A 19,979-nucleotide genomic window follows, 5' to 3' on the forward strand; every position below is an offset into this window, starting at 1 on the left:
CGCTTGTAAAAGGGGTGGAGCCAGCTAGACAGCTCTCTCGCAAGCCTCTTTCTACTTCTCGCTTCTCTCTCTATTACAGGCGGAAGGGGGAGGGGCTAGTCCAATACATTCATCATCAGTGGCAATGCAGAATGAGAGGAAAAGGGAGGGGTCAAGAAAGGAAAGGGGTGGGAATAAAGAGGCAAAAGAAGAGAAGAGGGAGGAGTGACCTTCCTATTGCTGGAAAAAAAGGATGGAATAGGGGGGGTAAAAATCCCACGGAGGGAGAAAGGCTGGGGGTTGAGGGGGTAAAAGGGAAGACAGAAAGAGAATAAGAGAGAGGGAAGGAGTGGGAGGAGAGAGAGAGAGTGAGCAAAAAGAGTGAGAGTTGAAAGAAAAGGGCTTTTGTGATAAAAGAGCAGCCAAAGAATTTTCTTAGAGCTCCCGGCATTGGAATTTAAATCCTCTCCCCTCTTCTAGACGTGAACCGTGGCTTGATGTGCGAGTAGAGTTTCTTTAAACACCTTTAAACAGCCAGAAAAGCAACTCTTCAGACTGCAGGGGACTTTCCACACAGTGGACGACAAACATCCAGGATGTGTACACACACACAAATACCAGCACTCTCGAGATTCGGCTATTCACAGCAAGCACAAGCCTCAAACACACTTCAACGACAGCGGTGCTGAAGAACGTGGTGGTCCTGGGCAAGTTGCCCTCAAAAAAAAAAGGTCTGAAGTGAGGATTAGCATTTGAGTGCTCACTATGGATGCACAATATTTGAAAGATATAGTTTTCTAAATGCAAAATTTATTGCGATATTCTTAAAACTATCGGGGAATTTTCACCAGATTTTCTCAGAAGTGCATGATCCAACGTGCAATGATATTCATAAAACACTTTGTTTAGGATCTGTTTATACATAAAAGATACAGTTAAAAAATACGAGTTTTTTTATTTTATCAAATTGAAAACCTCTGGAATATAATCAAGAGGAAGATGGATGATCACAAACCACCAAACCAAGCTGAACTGCTTGAATTTTTGCACCAGGAGTAAAGGCATAAAGTTTCCAAAAGCAGTGTGTAAGACTGGTGGAGGAAAATACGCCAAGATGCATGAAAACTGTTAAAACTCTTAAAACTTTATGAATATCAACTTGTTTTCTTTGCATTATTTGAGGTCTGAAAGCTCTGCATCATTTTGTTATTTCAGCCATTTCCCATTTTCTGCAAATAAATGCTCTAAAGGACAATACTTTTTATTTGGAATTTGGGAGAAATATTTTTCCGTAGTTTATAGTTTAAAACAACAATGTTCATTTTATTTAAACATATACCTATAAATAGCAAAATCAGAGAAACTGATTCAGAAATTAAAGTGGTCTATTATTTTTTTCCAGAGCTGTATGTAGTTTGATTGCAACCAGTACAATATACATTGTTATATCATGTCTGTATGTTACAGTTAATCTAAGTTATAAAGCCACTAACAATGGGCTGTGGCAGGCTTAGAGCTGCATAGCTATGGTACTAACAGCTGTTCTCCGCAGGTTTGGAAAAGTTTAGTTGAGATGTTTTTCTGAAAAAAAAAAGAACTGTTTTTCTGAGCTGTATTACTCGCTGAGAGTTAACAACAGGTTGATTGCACTGATAGAGTTTTATATGATATGTATAACACATTTGTTCGTACAGTATACCGTCCGTTGTTTTTTTCTTTTTTCTACTTATGTGGCCAAACACAGATGCCAAAAATTTGTTGCACCATTTAATGTGCATTAGTATACTATTGTGTAAATGTGTTGAACTGATTTATTGTGACAGCCGCACTCTGTATCATTCAGACTAAGCCACAAGTCAACCATTGCAACTGTACAATACAGACAACAACAAGTCAGGGAGTGGTACTGTATAGGTGCGTGTAAGATGGTGTATTTGTGTGTAAGTGTGTGTGTGTGTGTGTTTGTGTGTGTGTGAGCAGGCAAGTTAATCCCTTTCTCTTTCAGAAGCCCAGTACAGACAGGAGGGAGCTTAATCCGCCCAGTGCCATCTGGCCTTCTCTAAAGCAACACAGAACCATCCTAACCCAGATTAACCCTCTTCTCTCTCTCTCTTTCTCTCTCTCTCTGTGACAGAATGTACTGCAGGATCTCTGAGTGTTATACAAGCTACCCTTCCCAAGTATACCCACCTTCACTTGTTAAGAATTAATCAGTTATTGCAATTAACATTAACTCAAATCTAAAAGACTATAAATTGCTAAGTAGTACTTATTCCACATACATTACACAAACAAAAGTATTGGGACCTGCTCATTCACGACAGTTTTGCATGAAGCAATTGGCAAAATGTTCCACAGAACACAATACCATCCATCTCAATATTAGGGGGTTTTAAACCCCTCTAGCCCCTCTAGCCTTTTCTATTGGAAATACTTGGCAATCTACAGGCTCTAGACAGCTAAACTAAGTCTATGATTTATAATCCTAATCTAAAACTACACCACAAAGTTTTGCAATTCTATTGGGAAAATATTCTAAGAACAGACAGAAAATGCTGAACTTTCTGGAACAAATACACAAGTAGAAGAAAGAGTCCTGACCTTAACCATGCTGAGATGCTGTGGCATGACCTGAAAGAACTGTGCATTAAAGACATCCCAGAAAATATTTAAATGAACTGAAACATGCTTGCATAAAGAATTGTCTAAAATTCCCCCTCAAAGTTATGTAAATTTAATTGTGTAGTAGTTACAGGAAACATTTGGTGGGGGTGTCTGTTTCTAAAGGGGAATCTCTATTATAGGTTTAGTTTTGTGTATTAAGCAGTTTAGCTATGTTTGTCCATAATAATAATGTGCATTTTATTTGCAATCTGTGCAGAAATCCAGGAAATTCCAAATACCTCAGACTTCTTTGCCACTGTAGTCGTGATACAGTAGTGATTTCATACTGTACAGTAGTTGATCAACCACATTTGAAAAAAAAAAAATAATAAAATTTGGATATTTCTCAGGACTATTTCTCTAGCATAGAACTGTCTTTTCTTTTCCAATAACTGAGCATCAAATGTCAAACACTCTCTCAATACTCCGCCACCAGTTGTCCACCAGGGAGTACAATACGCCAGAGTTTTTGGACTAGCGGCCACGATCACCATTGATTCCTGTTACATCACCCCACAGTTTTCCTCATTACCAGTCAGTGTGTGGTTTAATGAAGTGGAAGCAGATAGATAGAGCTTTGATTGTCCTCCCTCAGTCAGAAACCCAGATCACCCAGATCTCTCTCCAGTCCAACCAGGGAACTGGAACACTAGTCTACTTCAAACAAGATGGATTTTAAGATAAAGGGAGCGAATTACACACTTTTATGGAGTGCTGAAAAGATTTAAGGACCAGAGCAGGCAGATAACACACATTTATAATTAACACGTTAACACATTAAATGTCCAGCTGTGCCAGAATGATGAAGAGGCTTGAAATGGTTAAAGTGATAGTTCAGTTTTTTTTCCTCTCATGTCTAATGTTCTTTGGGGTTCTTAAGTAAAGGCACTGGATCCAAATAAAATAATTAATGTATTAATGAATCATTACAATGTTTTAAATAATAAAAGTGAAGCACTTAAGCAGTTTAGCAGAGCTGAGTATTGAACTCAAAACCCTGTGATCAATACTTCAGCATGTGTAACAGAGTCCTAGACACTGCTAGCGTAGTTCTTTGCCTGGTTCAAAAATCTTTGCAAACAGAACCGTAGAAAAACCTAAAACTGGTGTCATTTGGCACCTAAAAAGAGTTTCCTGATAGATACTAGACTGCACTTAAAGCAAAAATGGGTCTGAGTTGTCCACATTTTAAGATTAATGTTAATAAAATCAGAATTTTGCAAGAGTTGGAAATCATTGCTCCAAGGCAATTTTTTGCTCCCCGTACATGCTTAAATTTGATTCATTAGCCACTACTCAAGGACACGCTTTACACAGGCATTTCTGGACAAGCTAAGAGATACAAAATCATCAAGCAGATCTGGCAAGTACAGATACATGTCCTTGTGGTGTGTTTTAGATTCATATAAATGTTTGACTAGGATTTAAAAAAAAAAAACTTTCCTATGTCCTGTGTGTCATCACATTAATGGGCTATGAGTCTTCCCATTCTTGATTACTGCAATGTTATCAGTTGGGTGAGTTGCTTTTTCAAATGTTGTGCTGAGTTTCACCTCCCTGGCAGATAATTTATTTTATTCACATTACCAAAAATTGATCAAAGTATTTACTTACATTTTAGAAACCTAGTTTGGAAGGGAAAAACTTCCATCTATTTCCTACCCACATTAGTCCTGGGGCTTCACTGCAAAACCAAAGAAGCAAGCGCTGACTGCCTACAGTTGGTGTAAAAGGATAAATATTTGCTTCTTTTTGCTGTATTATTGCTGTAAAGTGCACAGAAGGTGTAAACCCCTAAATGCAGGCTAATGGGGAATGGTGCTACAGCTGACCGTGTCAGCACAGATCCATCCTGTTTAAAGGACAGTGGGCTGCAGGCTGATATTTTCACAGCTGTGAAGTAGACATGAGTTGAAGCGAGATGCTTTTAGGAGCGGCGGGTTGGAGCCGGATGTTCTGCTTGTGAAAAACAAGCCTATTTTTGGCAGGTGTGTTGTGAAAAAAACCCCAGAAATATTCAAGCGCCGAGTTAAAAAGTCTCCCATGATTCTGCCTCCCCTCGACGAGCGCATACTTTTTTTTACGCTCTCTTTCTCAGAGCGCTCTAGAATACTAATGTGGCCCGAACCCATGGGAGGACTTTGATGTGAGAATCTCGGAGCTTTGATTCTAGACAGCTCTCTCTTTGCCTCGCTCTCTTGCTCTTAAATATTCAAAAATCCCTTGTTGGCTGCAGTGTTTCTGTTTTAACAGTGGCAATTAATGCTGAAAAGAACAAAATGGCATTGTGTGGGTTTATATGGTTATATATGCTCCAAAAATTTCGAATTCATATTCATATTACCATCCTAAAACCTGCAAAATCTTGTTTTACTAGTATGTTGGACATCAACAGATTAAGATGAAAAGTAATGCTCATCATTCAAAGAATGCCACCTCATCTGTCAAACATGGTGGCAGTAGTGTAATTGTGACTGCTGTTAAAAGTCTAGAGATAGAAAGCAAAGTTACCTGCTAAGATTCAGCCAAATGCTTTGAAAGTCATTTGATGGTACTTTACAATACATGAGAAGCAAAAAAAAAAAAAACTTGTTTTTTGTCCCATGACTTTTGCACTGCAGCCCTATTCACACCGTTGCTGACACTGTCCGAATCGCGTGTCTGTTTGCTTGGACAATTCTAGCCAGACACCACCGGTCATGATTAATACCACCTACTGCGCTGGCTGTCCACTGGGGATGGTAATGCCTTCTATGACAATTATCTATAACAGAAGTTTACGTAAATAAGTTTATGGAACAAGTTTACAAAAATGTAATGTCCCTTTCATCTTAAACCATTTTAAACTATCAGGCCTGGCTCAGAATTTGACAATTCATGTTACCTTGCAATGAATCCTTATAAGATAACGCCTAACAACTTATACAGGTGTGGGCATTCCTATAACATTAAGTATATCAGAGTAAGTTAAATGTTTCTCCTTTGTAGCAATAACAGACTTTACTCTTCTGCAAAGGCCTTAAGATACATTTTGGAACACTGCTGTGAGGATTTGATGGCATGTAGCTATGAGAGCATAAGAGAGAAAGGAGGTCAGGTACTCATAATTGATAAATAGTTATAGTTAAGGTCTAAACTCGAAGACGAAAATTAATTATAAAATTCAATCTCTATCATGTTACACCTAAATCAGCTTTTATGATGTTCTATTCAGAATCCACAAACATTAATATAGCACTGGTTCTCCTTTTGCAGCTCTAACAGCAGAATAAACCCTGAATTATCTCCATAATTCACTTCTCCATCCCTCTTTCCCTGTGACCTTTACAAACTCACAAAACACAACCAAATCAACAGGAGCCATCTTGCTGAAAAAACAAAGCTCCACCATGGAGGGATTATCTATCCAGCGCACTGTCACAGATTAAGCAGAACTGAATTATAATCTGAGGTTTGGCAAAAAAGCAGCACAATTCAAAAACAACGCTTGTTAATATGAGTCGCACTGCGCTAATCTTTCATGCACATGTTTGTGATTTTATGAGGATGACCTCACCTCTTCTGATCAGTGAGAATGATGTAACGCTGATGCTTGCTTTGTGATATTGGGGATATGTGATAGTGGTGATGTCATATTTACTGAACTTGAGAAAGTAGGTTGCTGAGGTGGAGACAAAATCTCGGCATCGCTTTGTCTTTGATGCTTTGCATTATTTTACATGAACTTAAAGCAGATTCCCTCTGTGTCCTGGAGGGATTTACCAGCCCTGGATGTAAAAAGCAGATGAAACCAAGTGGTGACTAAGTTCAGAGATAAATTAACATAAAAATTTAGGAAGCTGAGAAGTTTTTAATCCCTGAGGCAATGCATTCCTTACTCATAATAAATGACTGAATGTGTTGTTTATGGTTAGATACAAAATATTTCCCTTGATCATTCTCTGTATACACTCTTTTTGAAGTAGGGATGCACTGAATATTTGGCAACCAGAAATATTTGGCTACCAAATATGAAAATGTGAAAAGACTGAATGTTTTTGTGAACTTTGTGAACTAATTCATTTATGGCCATGTTGCAGTATTTCCTCTAACATTAGTTTTTTTTTTTTTTTTTTTTTCAGTGGTGGCAGCAGGCTCATACTCCACACTCTTAGCTTCACATGTATTTGTTTACAAAAAGACTGAATACGTTTTTCTGTATAAATTCCTGTATAAAGTTAGATGGCTACACGTGATTTGAGTAGCATTGCTGAGGTAAATTTATGACTTAAACTGCACTTCTGAGGTAGTTAGCTCAATTACTCGACTGAGCAATGAGACAAAAGCTAACAAATGATGTGATTTCAAACAGGTGATGGTATAAAAACAGTATCCACGTATGGCTTTATGGAGCAAAGATAAAAACATCTCCCCGCTCTATAGCGCATAATGTCATTAAACGACTAAAGAAACTGGGAGGAACTGCAGTGCGTAAAGGGCAAGGATGCATGCCTAAACTATTCAGATTCCTTTAGATTTCATTACATCAACCTTTAAAAAGCACTACAGTACAGAGTTACATTTGCAATTACCAATTAAATCTTTACTTTGCAAAACAGATGCAGCGTTGGCTTCTCTGGACTCTAAGGCATCTATGATTGACCACCACTCAGTGGAAACATAGTGTATCGTGGTCGGACAAATCAATATTTAAGATATTATTTGAAATAAATGGATTTTGGACGGGTTTTCCGCAATAAAGACATAAAACAAGGACCATCCAGACTGTTATCAGCAACAAACCCAAAGGCTAGCTTCTGTCATAGTACGACATTTTGTGAATACAATTGATGGCAGCATTAATGCAAAAATGTACATTCTTAGAGATCTGTCATCCTAACATCACTTAGGATGTACATGAGTACATTGTCTATATTAGATAATGCAGCTGTACTGGATGCTGCTGAGATGATCATGTGATGAACTTTCATCTAAGTGTAGACCAGCAATAAATCAGTCAGTAGGTGGGACTGATGCAATGCAGTCTGAGAGCTGGCAGCAACCCAAGGCAGCATCTGAGAGTGGACGTGTGTGTGTGTGTGTGTGTGTGGGTCGGACTATGTGCATGTCCAGAATCGCCCTCTTCACTCTGAATAACGGAACAATCTCGCGAATCAAACCGCAGACAGACTAAATATAGCAGTGGAAGTGTCAGAGCGGTGTTCTATCACTGAGACAGAGATGAACACAGACATGCAATAGGAAAATCTCAACGGCCCACCGGAACTGATCAATCACACAATTACATAAAATAAAAGATGAGCTACGGTTAATCAGGTCACTGACAAACGTCAGTCTGACTAACCACACGTACACAGGTCTGATATACACCAATCAGCCTAGTCTATTGTTCAGGCATGGATATATTAGTCAGCAAGTGAACAGTATGCATAAACATCTGAGAAACTCTGATGAAAGAAACTGTAATGGCTGAACAACTGAGTCAGAACATTTGCAAAACACCAGGCAAGTCAGAACCTCAAATATATGTAATTTGCAGCAATAGTACAAAACACAAGTCTTATGTTAACCATATCCAGAAGCTCTGAGGCTAAAAGCTTCACTGGGCTCTGAGGCATAGACCATCACACAGTAGAAACGTGTAGCATATTTTTCGCACTATAATGTGCACTAAAAATCCTTTAATTTTCCCCCAAATCGTCAGGGGGCTTTTAATCCTGTGCGCCTTATGTATGAATTTTACCAGTCAGATTGTAAGGAACAATAAAGCCACTCCGCTGAAGTGCAGCATTATACAGGAGTTTCAGTTTAGTTCTCCAGCACAGAGACTTCAGACTGGAGCACTGCTGGAGCAGAATTAGCATTACCCGCTCAAAGGTGAGTATTACTGGCCTGTAGCCTGCTGCTAACCCGGGGTAGCACTGCTGGAGCAGTATTAGCATTACCTGCTAACCGCAGTTAGCCTTTGTGAAAATCTGCAAATCTTAGCTTACTGTAAACAAACGGAAGCACTTAACAGTTTTTAGGAGAGAAATCTGTGTAGATTAACATCCAGCCCTCATTTCACTTTAGAAGAAAAAAAGCTAGTAAAGAGTGTCTTATAGAGCATACAGTAAGTATGGTGTTTAAAACACCAGCAGCCCTGCTGTGCATGATCCACTTGTTCCAGCACCATACACCACCAGCCTGCCTTTCAATGTGAGAATAAGCCACCATATAAATATCTGCTGTTCTTCGGTGGTCTCTCCTGTTGGGTCCTGACCATTGAAAAACAGGATGAAAGGAAGATAATAATAAAGTATGTAAAGAAACAGATACAGGGCTACAGTCTGTATTTATAGAGCTACAATGAACAGCAATGGCTGTAGAAACAGTTATGCTTGATCTGTGTATATATATAGTATTTCATATATTAGTTTATAGCAGATTTTCAGCACTGCCTCTTGCTTTAAATATTAAAATACTTGTTTTCGTTGACATTTATGTGTCTTTGAAGCATCCAGAGGCAATTGTTGGAGGTTACTCACGGGTGAAGTGGGGAAAAAGAAACAAGAACAGAGGAGATGAGACTAAAGCTGTCTCTGATGTGGTGACATCACAGTATAGCAGCAGAGACTGGCATCACACACACACACACACACACACACACACACAAACACACACAGAGAATGAAGAGTTCAATGTGGAAAGCAGTGGCGGTCCCTCCTCTCCTCATTAATTTCTCTCCTGTTTGTTCTCCCTGGTTCTCTCGGCAGGAACGGATGCGCACCGCCGCTTTTAGAAAGCTGACATTTCGGTGGGTGTTCCGTGATGAATGCTTTACTCCACCAGCTCTATAAGAGGAACAGCAGCTCTGCACTGCCTCCAGCTACAGACTTCTGGAGGAGCAGCAGACTCAGCCCAGCCCGAGAGGAGAGAGGAAGAGAGAAAAGAGATACAAACTTTGTTGCTGAATTAACACTGGTCTGAACATCTGTTTATAGTGATTTGTTTCTTTTTTCTTTTTTTCTTTTTTTTATTTCTCCCCAATTTAGCTATGCCAACTATCCAACCCACTTACCTGCACTCACACTAGCAATGCCCTAACACCAGGAGCGTGAAGACTAGCACATGCCACCTCCAAAACATTTAAAGTCATTCACTGCCTCTTTTTAACCATTACCACACGCTCAGAGGAAAGTGCAGCGAACAAGCTCTGATACATCAGCTCACAGACACCTTGTGCTGGCCCACATCACCAGTTGCCATCAAAGCCACCAATTGTGCTCTCTCAGACTTCGGCTGTTAATGGCAAACTGTATGACCAGGGTTCGAACCAGCGATCCCCTGATCGTAGTTGTAGTGATTTTTTATGAGCAATTTAGTCTCTTTCAGGCCACTGTAAAAACTATTTACAATACAGCCATGGAAACAACTAAGAGACCACTTAAAAAAGATGAATTACTTTGATTTTACCGAATTTTACCTAAGTGAAAGGAGTGGCATAAAGTTATCAAAAAACAAGTTGTGTGTGACTTGTGAAGGAGAACATTCCAAGATGCGTTGAAAACTGTGATTAAAAAGCAGGGTTATTCCACCAAATATTTATATATATATTTTTAAACTTATAAAACTTATGAATATGAACTTGTTTTCTTTGCATTATTTGAGGTCTGAATGATCTGCATCTTTTTTGTTATTTCAGCCATTTCTCATTGCTCTAAATGACAATATTTTTATTGGAAATTTGGGAGAAATGTTATCTGTAGTTTATAGAATAAAACATCAATGTTCATTTTACTCAAACATATACCTATAAAAAGCTAAATATTTTTCTTAATTTATTTCAGAGCTGTATGACACTATTGCAATACACTGCAATATAAAGGATCGTATCCCCTGTATTGTGATAGTAATCTAGTAATGTAAACCTCCCCAAATAATGAACACAGACTCACACTAGCATTAAGCTGATAACTGATATTGCAAATATCATACATACATGTATGGGCATTTCAGCAATCAGCGCTCTGAGATAACACTTTGTGTTCAATTAAAATAGTTATCCTATGACTTTTGGTATGTGGATTTATTCCACAGTTCACTAAAAAAAGAATTTTAAACCCCGAAACCCCTCTCAAATGTTACTGGAGAAATGTGTAATATTCCTTTAATTAAGAGTTATGTGCTCTCTGCTCAGGTCAGTGCACACTGTGGAGGAGACAGATGAACTCTCCATGAGCTGGCCCTCAGCCTGATGTACCAGAACACCAGCTAGCAATGACGGATGGAGGCAGAGAGAGAAAGAGAGAGGAGAGAGAGAGAGGAAGGACAGATAGAGGAGAAATAGGGGGATAAACAGGGGGGTTTAAAGAGATAATAAAGAGGTATTGATTGAAATAAGTGGGACAAGACAGCAGCAAATAAGATATAATGACAGGAATGGAATGGAAATATGGATGAAGAGGGATTAAAGAAGGGCTGTCACGATATTGGTATTTTTAACATCATCACAATGAAAAGAGTACTGATATCATTTATGATACCACATAACAGCCAAAGCTTTCTATTAGAAGTACCATGTTATACTTACTGGGAAACAGCCAGTATTTTTTTTAGTATTTTAATTGCTGGGACACAACCAATTCATTCTAGTTGTGGTAAAACTTTCTAGATCAGGGGTCAACCCTTCAACCCCCTTTTTGGAAAGCGACCTTTTTCAAGCTTTTAACTTCAAGCCAAACCTAAAACACCCCATTTAGCCAATCAAAGGCATTAAAAAGGCAGTAATTAAAGTTGGATCAAGAGGGTTTGGGATTAAGGATGGACCCAACATCTGCATTAGGACAGTAGCTCCTTAGGAGCAAGGTTGGAGACCCCTGTTTTAGATAATGGGACACAGTCGATCCACGCTAATTTATTGTAAAATGTTATAATTGCTGGAAGGCAGATGATCCATTCTAGTTGTAGCAAAACAGTTAAGTTTCTGAGACACAGATGAGCTATTCTAGTTGTATTTAAAGGAGAAAACCAGTGTAAAATGGACTTGAAGTGTAGTGAAACATAATAAAGAGCACATACTTTTGTTGAATAGCCCACCTCCATTCACCTGAAGCATTCCAAAATATACTGATTTTAGCTGATGCTCCCAACAGGCTTACAATGCTAGCTATAGGGGCATAGCACTCCCCATGCAAAGATATTAATATTTTACACCGCTATCAAGCTCAAAGTAGATCCACACTTCATTGGTAGAATTCTGAGAGCCCTGAAATTTAAAACGAGGCATTTTGAACCTCGAAAGTGCTCAGATATACCAGATTTTTTATTTCAAATGTTTTATTTGCTGGGAGACAACTCAGCCATTCCTGTTGTAGCACGCTGTGCATCAAAAGCATCAAATTTAGAACATGATTCAAAAACTGTCTGACTGAAAAGTAGGCCAGCAGGTGAGCTGATGATAGAAACTGCTTTCAGTTGCAGCTTTAATGTTCCGAATTCAAAGGCAGTGTTTCTTTAAGAACTGAAGAGACACAGGAGTTCTCTGAGAATTATATTTTTAGACACCAAAACAAGGCTGCAGCAGAGGCCCTCCACTGCTCTCACCCTCTCTCTTTCCTCAAACACACACACACACATATATATATATATATACAGTACATGCCTCATTTTAATGAGCCGAATCCTTCCATATTTATACACACACACACATACACACACACATACGTACAGCGCCAGCAGTTTAAATCACTCTGACATACAAGAGCTTTTCCACTCACATATATGAACATTTCAGTGCTGTTCTGATGTTATACGTTAACCTCACTCTCATCCCAATGCTCTGTACATGCCAAGTACATCAGCATGCTGTTAAAAAGTGCTAAAAAAAGGCTATACTCTGTCCTACACACACACACACACACACACACACAAGCACACACACAGTATCTTGTGTTTGCTGAACCTAGCCTGTAATTTTCCCCAGCACAAACCCTGCTATTCACCAGAGCTAGAGTGGTCCCACCCAAACAACCTGACCCCTCCACACACTCTCTGAGCTGAGTGCGGGAGCCAACTTTGCTTATTAACTTCCTTTCTAAAGGAATATACAGGTCTACTATCTTTACATACGCAATTAGTTTCTTGCTGTATTGGCCTATTTTCTCAACTACTATACTACTGAGGTAATACCTAAAAATAAACGCCTACACCATCTACTGACTACTGTCCTACTACTGCAAAAGAATATTGACATGTCATGACCTTAGCTGTCTTTAAATAATGACCAATTAATTAATTTATTGACTAAGAATTTACATATTTTCTCTGTTCATAAACTCTAAATAGGTAATGTACATTGAAATAATGACAGTGATTTTGGTGAGGCAGTGGTTTTTGCTGAGATTTTAAGAGAGCAACAAAAATAAACACATTATTTTCACACACACACTTGTCTGTCAGTTTATCTCTTTCGGACACACACAATCTCTCCAGCTTTCTTTCTCCATAACACACACAAATACATACAAATTAGCTTTATCACGTTGCTTGAATCTTTCTCTCTTGCTCTCAGAGTTGACACCTGACTATAACACACTTTCTAATCTTTCTTTTCCTATTCCCTCTCTCTCTCTGTCTCTCTCTCCCCCTCTTTTTCTCTTTCTCTAGGCATCTCTCTCAGCCTGTTCTGTGTGTTATCTTAGAGCGTTAGGGTGTTAGAGAGGTAGAAAGTTGTCTCCCGCTGATTCTTGGTCTCGGTGGGGACTGAGGAGGTTAATGCTTTGTGACAGCCAGAGGAACCGGACAATTAGAGGCCTGCGGGAAAAAGCTCCAGTCCGAGGCTGGAAGCCAATCAGAGGAATCAGAAGACCAGCTGAAAGGTCAGAGGGCTTAAGGCTTAGGGCTTGAAAGGGTTGAGTGTAAATGGCTGTGAATGTAGAGCAGCTGGAGGCCTATTCCGCTATGGGTACGTTCACATTGCTGATTGTAGCTCAGATCTGAATTTTTCATGAATGTGTGAACGTGCCAAATCAGATTTGAGTTCACTTTCCTATGTGGTCATAAATCGGATATGTATCCGAATTAGGGACATGCACCATGAATGTCAACGGTCAATTCGTCTTTTTGTTTTACGCTGCGTTACGTGCTTCTCTCTCGTACCCACACATCTCTTGGTGCAGCTGTGCAGCTATTGCTGCAAAAACAGCAAAAGCAAACAGCCTGTCCTTTTTTCTCCTCCTTAACCTGAGCATGTACTTCAGACCAGCTGTTTGCTGTTTCTCCTCTCCAGCAAAAGATGCTCCACATATGAGATACTAACAAACACATCCATTTCCCTTCATAAAGCTACGAGTCGTCTCTCAAATATGATGTTTTTTGTTGTTGGTAAAGAAGGCGACGTTTATACATGTAGCAATGTGCACATGTGAGGCGTATCAGGGACAGATTCGTTCACATTACACACAGATACAGATCACTTACATTTGTGAATGTGAACCATCAAGATCAAATCCAAAATCCGATCTGAGCAAAAAAATCGGATTTGAGCAATGTGGCTTGTAATGTGAACAAAGTCTAAGTCACACACACACACACACAGGTAGGGGAGAAAAGGGCTCAAAGTAGCATGGAACTGATACACTATATGTCCAAATATTTGTGGACACCCCTTATAACAAACACATTCACAGTAAACACAGCTTGTCTAGTCTACGTAGAGAAGTATTTCCAATAGAATAGGACTCCCTGAAGCAGATAAACATGAACCTATTGGCACAATGCCTAATAATGTGTGGTGTGGACTGCCTAGAAAGGTATAAAGCCCCGAAGCCAAAACTAAGCTGAAATTATGGAGCTCAATTAAATATCTTTGAGAAAGCAGTGAAAGTAAAGGTGGGCTTGTTGCTAAAATGGACAGTAGAAACAGTTACTCTAATAAATGCAGGGTAAACTTTCGTCTAATACCCATGATTTCAATAGAAACAACGAATGAGAAGGTGTCCAAATACTTATGTCCACTTTGAACGTGTGTAGCGCTTCTAGGATAACCATCACGCTCCAACCCAAACACACTGATGATTAATACAGTTATCAGTGGGTATGCAATCTGTGTATCTGTTGATCTCTGAGAGCACATGGTGGCAAAGGTGTGTCAGAGTGTATCAGAGTGTGTGTGTGTGTGTGTGTGTGTATTGGATGACTCACCTCTGTCTAGGAGGTGCGGTAAAGTCTGGCGAACAGGCAGTAATGAAAAGAATAGCTGCAGGTCCTGTGCTTCTAACACAAACACACACACACACACCTGCGTGCTAAAGTAATGCGGCAGGGCTTGCCTTGGTGACATCATCCACACAGGACGTGCCGTCTCTCTCAGGGCCGGCTGCAGCACAACTGTCCTAACTGAAGGACACCAAGCAATTAATTATCGACCCTCATTAACCAGCGAAGATGTGTCACTGTCCGCAGAGAGAACAGTCAGGCCACAACTGACGAGAACACTGAGTACAACCCATAATCACACCAAGCTAAGACAGCATGGTAAAAAAAAATAGTATTCAACAAATTACATGCTGATTAGAACCAATCACAGTCAGGGGGAGGCTTCAAAACACAGTACAAGGTGATAAATACCAATCATGGTCAGGGCTTTTAAACTGCTGGCATGGATATTATAACGAAACACAGTGAAGGAGAACTATCAAAAGATCTTTGAGATTAGAACCAATTACAGTCATTGGAAGGCCTCAGAAGAAATGCCATGGTGATTGGAATCAAACACAGTCAGAAGAGGGCCTTGGAACAAATGACATGGTTGTTAGAACCAAGCACAGTCAGGGGGAGGCCTCAGAACACATTACATGATGATTAGAACCAATCACAGTCATTGGGAGGCCATAGAAGAAATGCCATAGTGGTTAGAATCAAGCACAGTCAGAAGTGGGCCTCAGAACCAATCGCATGGTTGTTAGAAGTAATCACAGTCATTGGGAGGCCTCAGAAGAAATGTCATGGTTGTTAGAACCAAGCACAGGCAGAAGGGGCCCTCAGAACCAATGTCATGTTTTTTAGAACCAAGCACAGTCATTGGGAGGTCTCAGAAGAAATGCCATAGTGGTTAGAATCAAGCACAGTCAGAAGGGGGCCTTGGAAACAATTATATGGTTGTTAGAACCAAGCACAGTCAGGGGAAGGCCTCAGAACACATTATATGTTGATTAGAATCAACCACAGTCAGGAGGGCACCTCAAAACACATTACATGATGATTAGAACCAATCACAGTCATTGGGAGGCCTTAGAAGAAATGCCATAGTGGTTAGAATTAAGCACAGTCAGAAGGGTGCCTTAGAACCAATGACATGGTTGTTAGAACCAAGCATAGTCAGAAGAGGCATCAGAACCAATGACATGGTTAATAGAACCAAGCACAGTCAGAAGGGTGCCTTAGAACCAATAACATGGTTATTAGAACCAAGCACAGTCACAAGGGGGCCTCAGAACCAAATACATGGTTGTTAGAACCAAGCACAGTCGGGGGGAGGCCTCAGAACACATTACATGATGATTAGAACAAATCACAGTTGAGAAGGGAGAGGGGGGCTCAGAACACTTTAAATTGTAGTAAAAACAGTCATAGTCAGAGCTTGTTCTAAGGAAGAGACCTGGAGATTAGAACCAATACAGCCAAAAGAAGATATCTTTTTCTGTTCTCATGTCAACTATATTTTTTGAAGACCTCTCCATGATTGTGTTTTGTTTCAAGCACCACGTCAAATATTTTGAAACCTCCTCCCTCACTGAGATTGGTTCTAACCACCATGTTATTTGTTCTGAAATCTCCCCCATCACTGTGATTGGTTCTAATCGCCATGCCATAAGTTCTGACATCTTCTCCTGACTGAGATTGGTTCTAATCAGCATGTTATTAGTTTTGTGATCTCCTCCATCACTGTGATTGGTTCTAATTGCCATGCCATAAGTTCTGACATCTTCTCCTGACTTAGATTGGTTCTAATCAGCATGTAATTAGTTCTAAAATCTCCTTCTCACAGGGTCTAACTGGTTCTAATCTACATGTAATTTGTAGTCCTCCCTTTGACTGTAAGTGGTTCTAACCATCATGTTATTTATTCTGAGATCGCCTCCTTAGTTCTAATGTCTTATTTTCTCGGTCCTCAAAATGACAGTGATTGGTTCAAATCTTAAGGACATCTGACACCATTAGTTATATCTTTTGTTGTAATGCCTTCCTCTGACTGTGATTGGTTCTAATCAATTTTTAAGTAATAGTGTGTTCAGCGGTTGTTAAGATTTGTTTGCATCTTTTAGAACTTCACTTGCATTCATACGTAAGCTAATTAAAACCATCTTCAAAGCAAAGCCTCAGAAAAGCCTGTTGCACTGAAGTTTTATAGAATGTTTCCACTTCATACCACCACTTTAAACCACTTTAAAAAGTGTGTGGCTATGTGCGAGTGTGTGCTGAGTGTTTGTAAGGTTAAAAGGTGGATCCATATCGCACTCTGATAGCTGATAGAGGTGTACTTTGTTGTCATGGGTGTGTTCAGTCACACACCTGGCCAGTCACCTGAAAAGCCAGTGACCCCTGTTTCTGCATTACAGTTGTAGACTTTAAACTCAGACGTGTTGGAACAGCTGGAGGCTTAAATATGGCTTTAACAGACAGTCTCGCACACAGATATACACACTTATTGGAAAACACACACTGCCTGCAACCCAATCCCAATAAACACATATGCTGGAGCTTGTTATTAGGCTTCCCTCTGAAGCATCTGGCTCCACACTGGTGCTTCTGTAAAGGTAACACATGTTTAACATTGTCCACACTCCTCTCTGAGCACCTGGACTTTGTTAAAAAATGCACTGCTTTCTGTTTAGAGCTCGCTACGACTGAATAAATGCTTAAGAAGGATTTGCAAAGTAGACATCTAAGGATTTTAGGGTGTTTTCACACCTGAAAATGCAGATTAGCATCCAAAATAAGGTTCACATGTTTTTGAATTGCACGAACTATGTTTGATCCGTTTCAGTTTCACACTGCAGTTCAGTAAGTAGACTAAATAGCTTTGCTACATTCTATCATCATCACCTATGTGGACTTAAACATTTAATTGGTTTGTAGAAAGTTGTCACTTCAGCGAGATGACTTTCCAGGTGTTATGCCAAATTCTTCCTTCCTGCCAGAATCTAACTTCCTTCAAGTGCTTGTGTGTCATGCAACATAATGTTTGTAACAGATTATCCTTAGATTCCTTTTATTTCTGTTTGTTAATAAGGGTTAATCTACAGTTACAGTAGATAAAGCATAATCTGTTGTACCCATATTATGTTGTGACATGCATGCACGTGAAGAGGAGTCTTTTTCTTCTTCTATTGTTTAAGTACCGTATTTTTCGATCTATAAAGCGCACATAAAATCCTTTTCATCCTTTTTTTCCAAAAAAATCATCAATGTGACTTATAATCCGATAAAGCTACTCTGCTGAAGTGCAGCTTTATACAGGAGTTTCAGAGGTCAGTATATTGGCCTACAGTCTGCTGCTAACCCTGGCTAGCACTGCTGGAGCAGAATTAGCTTTAGCCGCTAACTGTGCTAAGCACTAGCTCTTTTGCTGTTCAAAGGTGAGTGTATCAGCCTGTAGTCTGCGCATTCAGGTTATCAATGTTATCATGTTAATCGATACCACCTCTTTTTGTAGGACCAAATTTTTCGTCTTTTGGTCTGGATTGTGGTTTCGGTACCTGGCACACCTGCTCTTTTGGTTCGGACAAAATAAAATTCGCACTCAACAGGGTGCAGTGTTCTCTAGACAACACTGTAGTAACAATAGATTTGCAATATCCTGTTTAAGCATCATCATTACAATGTGTAGCATCAAAATAAAAATGTTTATTTTGTTGCTTGATACAAAAGAAAAACTCTTATTTTTTTCATTTTCCATTACAGATCTACCAAAGACGGATTATATCTGTCTGGTATCATTTTTTTCTACTGAAGTAAAGAAGTGGAAACACAGCCGGCATTATTAATATATTGTCATTGTGAAAAATTGACTTCCAAAAATATTTGCTTGTTTTTTTATATTGTAATGCTAAAAATATCGCAATATAAGGTTTTTCCAGTATTGTGCAGTCCTTGTTGAAACATCACACTTTAGTTCACCTCAAACAATATAATCCAGTGTGGTTTGCTGAGTCAGTAAAATACCAAGAAAACACATACACGCACACCTTTAGACACCGAAGTCATTTCAGTTGTTTTCAGCGTTTTTTTTTTTTTTTTTTTACATTTTTACCTTTATATATACTATAAGCTATATACACACACATACATATACAGTACATATATTATACTTTGTTAAGGGTTTTATCATGTCACATCATATGGCCATTTCATCATATCATGTCATATAATTCAGCTCTAGAATGATAGGTGTCCCATAGAATGATAGGCGTACCATCATTATTAATAATGCGAAGCACCATTGAGTCAGAACATCATGATCAATTAAAAAGTATATACAGCTTATTTTGGTGGCACGAGGAAGACCAACTGTCATTTTTCCTTACAGTAATAACATTAAAATGCTGAAAAATGTACCTGTTAAACTAAAAGCAGACTGTAACACACTGTAACCCACAGGTGTAAGCGCATGCTTTTGTTAAAGGAATGTAAAAAAAAAAGAAGGAGAGTAGCATGCCATCAGGCAGTCTCATTTCTTTACCTGAGTGAGATTCCCTGCTTGCTTGGAATCCAAAGCTGATTTGAGATTAGCACTCATTCACCAAACTTAAAGAGCCCACAGAAGCCTTCTGAACGAGCTGATCAGAAAACAGCGGATCAGGACTCCATAAGTGCCTAAAGTCTGGACGTCAGTAATCCACAGGTGAGTGAGGAGTCTGAGAGCAGTGAATCCCGTGGGGAGTCCAAACTAGTTTGCTCAGCACACGTGTCTCTGTCTTTGAGTGTGTATATGCGTTTGTGTGTGTGTGTGTGTGTGTGTGTGTGTGTGTGTGTGTGCAGAGTAGAAGTGTGTGAGGGCATGCTGAGACACACATTCACACACGCTGGTGCTGGAGGAGAAGGAGTGCTGGTGCTGGAGGTCAGCAAGGAGGCATTTATGGGCTTGAACTAAACTACAGGCACACCCTTCAGAGGCTGCCCTGTACAAACTGCTCTGGGGTCAGTCTGAGTTTGTGTTTTTATGTCCTGTAGTTGTAGTGGATGCAGATATGAGTCTAAGACTGTTCTAGGGCCAGTCTTAGTTTGTGACTTTACAGAGTTGTAATAGTAAAGACAGATACACACACCTGATTTTAAATCAGACTTAAATCAGG

General features: G+C 39.5%; 1 protein-coding gene across 4 annotated transcripts in view; it reads right to left on the reverse strand.

The window, feature by feature from the left end:
- Positions 1-19,979, reverse strand: part of schip1 (schwannomin interacting protein 1) — a 492,362-nt gene that overhangs the window by 40,115 nt on the left and 432,268 nt on the right. Inside the window, exon 1 of one of the 4 annotated variants that reach the window (XM_022678783.2) lies at positions 19,367-19,618. The exons of the other annotated variants lie outside the window; for them this stretch is intronic. Within the exon in view, the coding sequence (XP_022534504.2) occupies positions 19,367-19,423 (57 nt within the window). The 5' untranslated portion in view covers positions 19,424-19,618. Of the gene's footprint in view, positions 1-19,366; positions 19,619-19,979 lie in introns of those variants that run through there. 4 annotated transcript variants of the gene reach the window in all.

This window comes from Astyanax mexicanus, chromosome 4 (assembly GCF_023375975.1).
Source record: "Astyanax mexicanus isolate ESR-SI-001 chromosome 4, AstMex3_surface, whole genome shotgun sequence".
In the NCBI taxonomy this organism is placed as follows: domain Eukaryota; kingdom Metazoa; phylum Chordata; class Actinopteri; order Characiformes; family Acestrorhamphidae; genus Astyanax; species Astyanax mexicanus.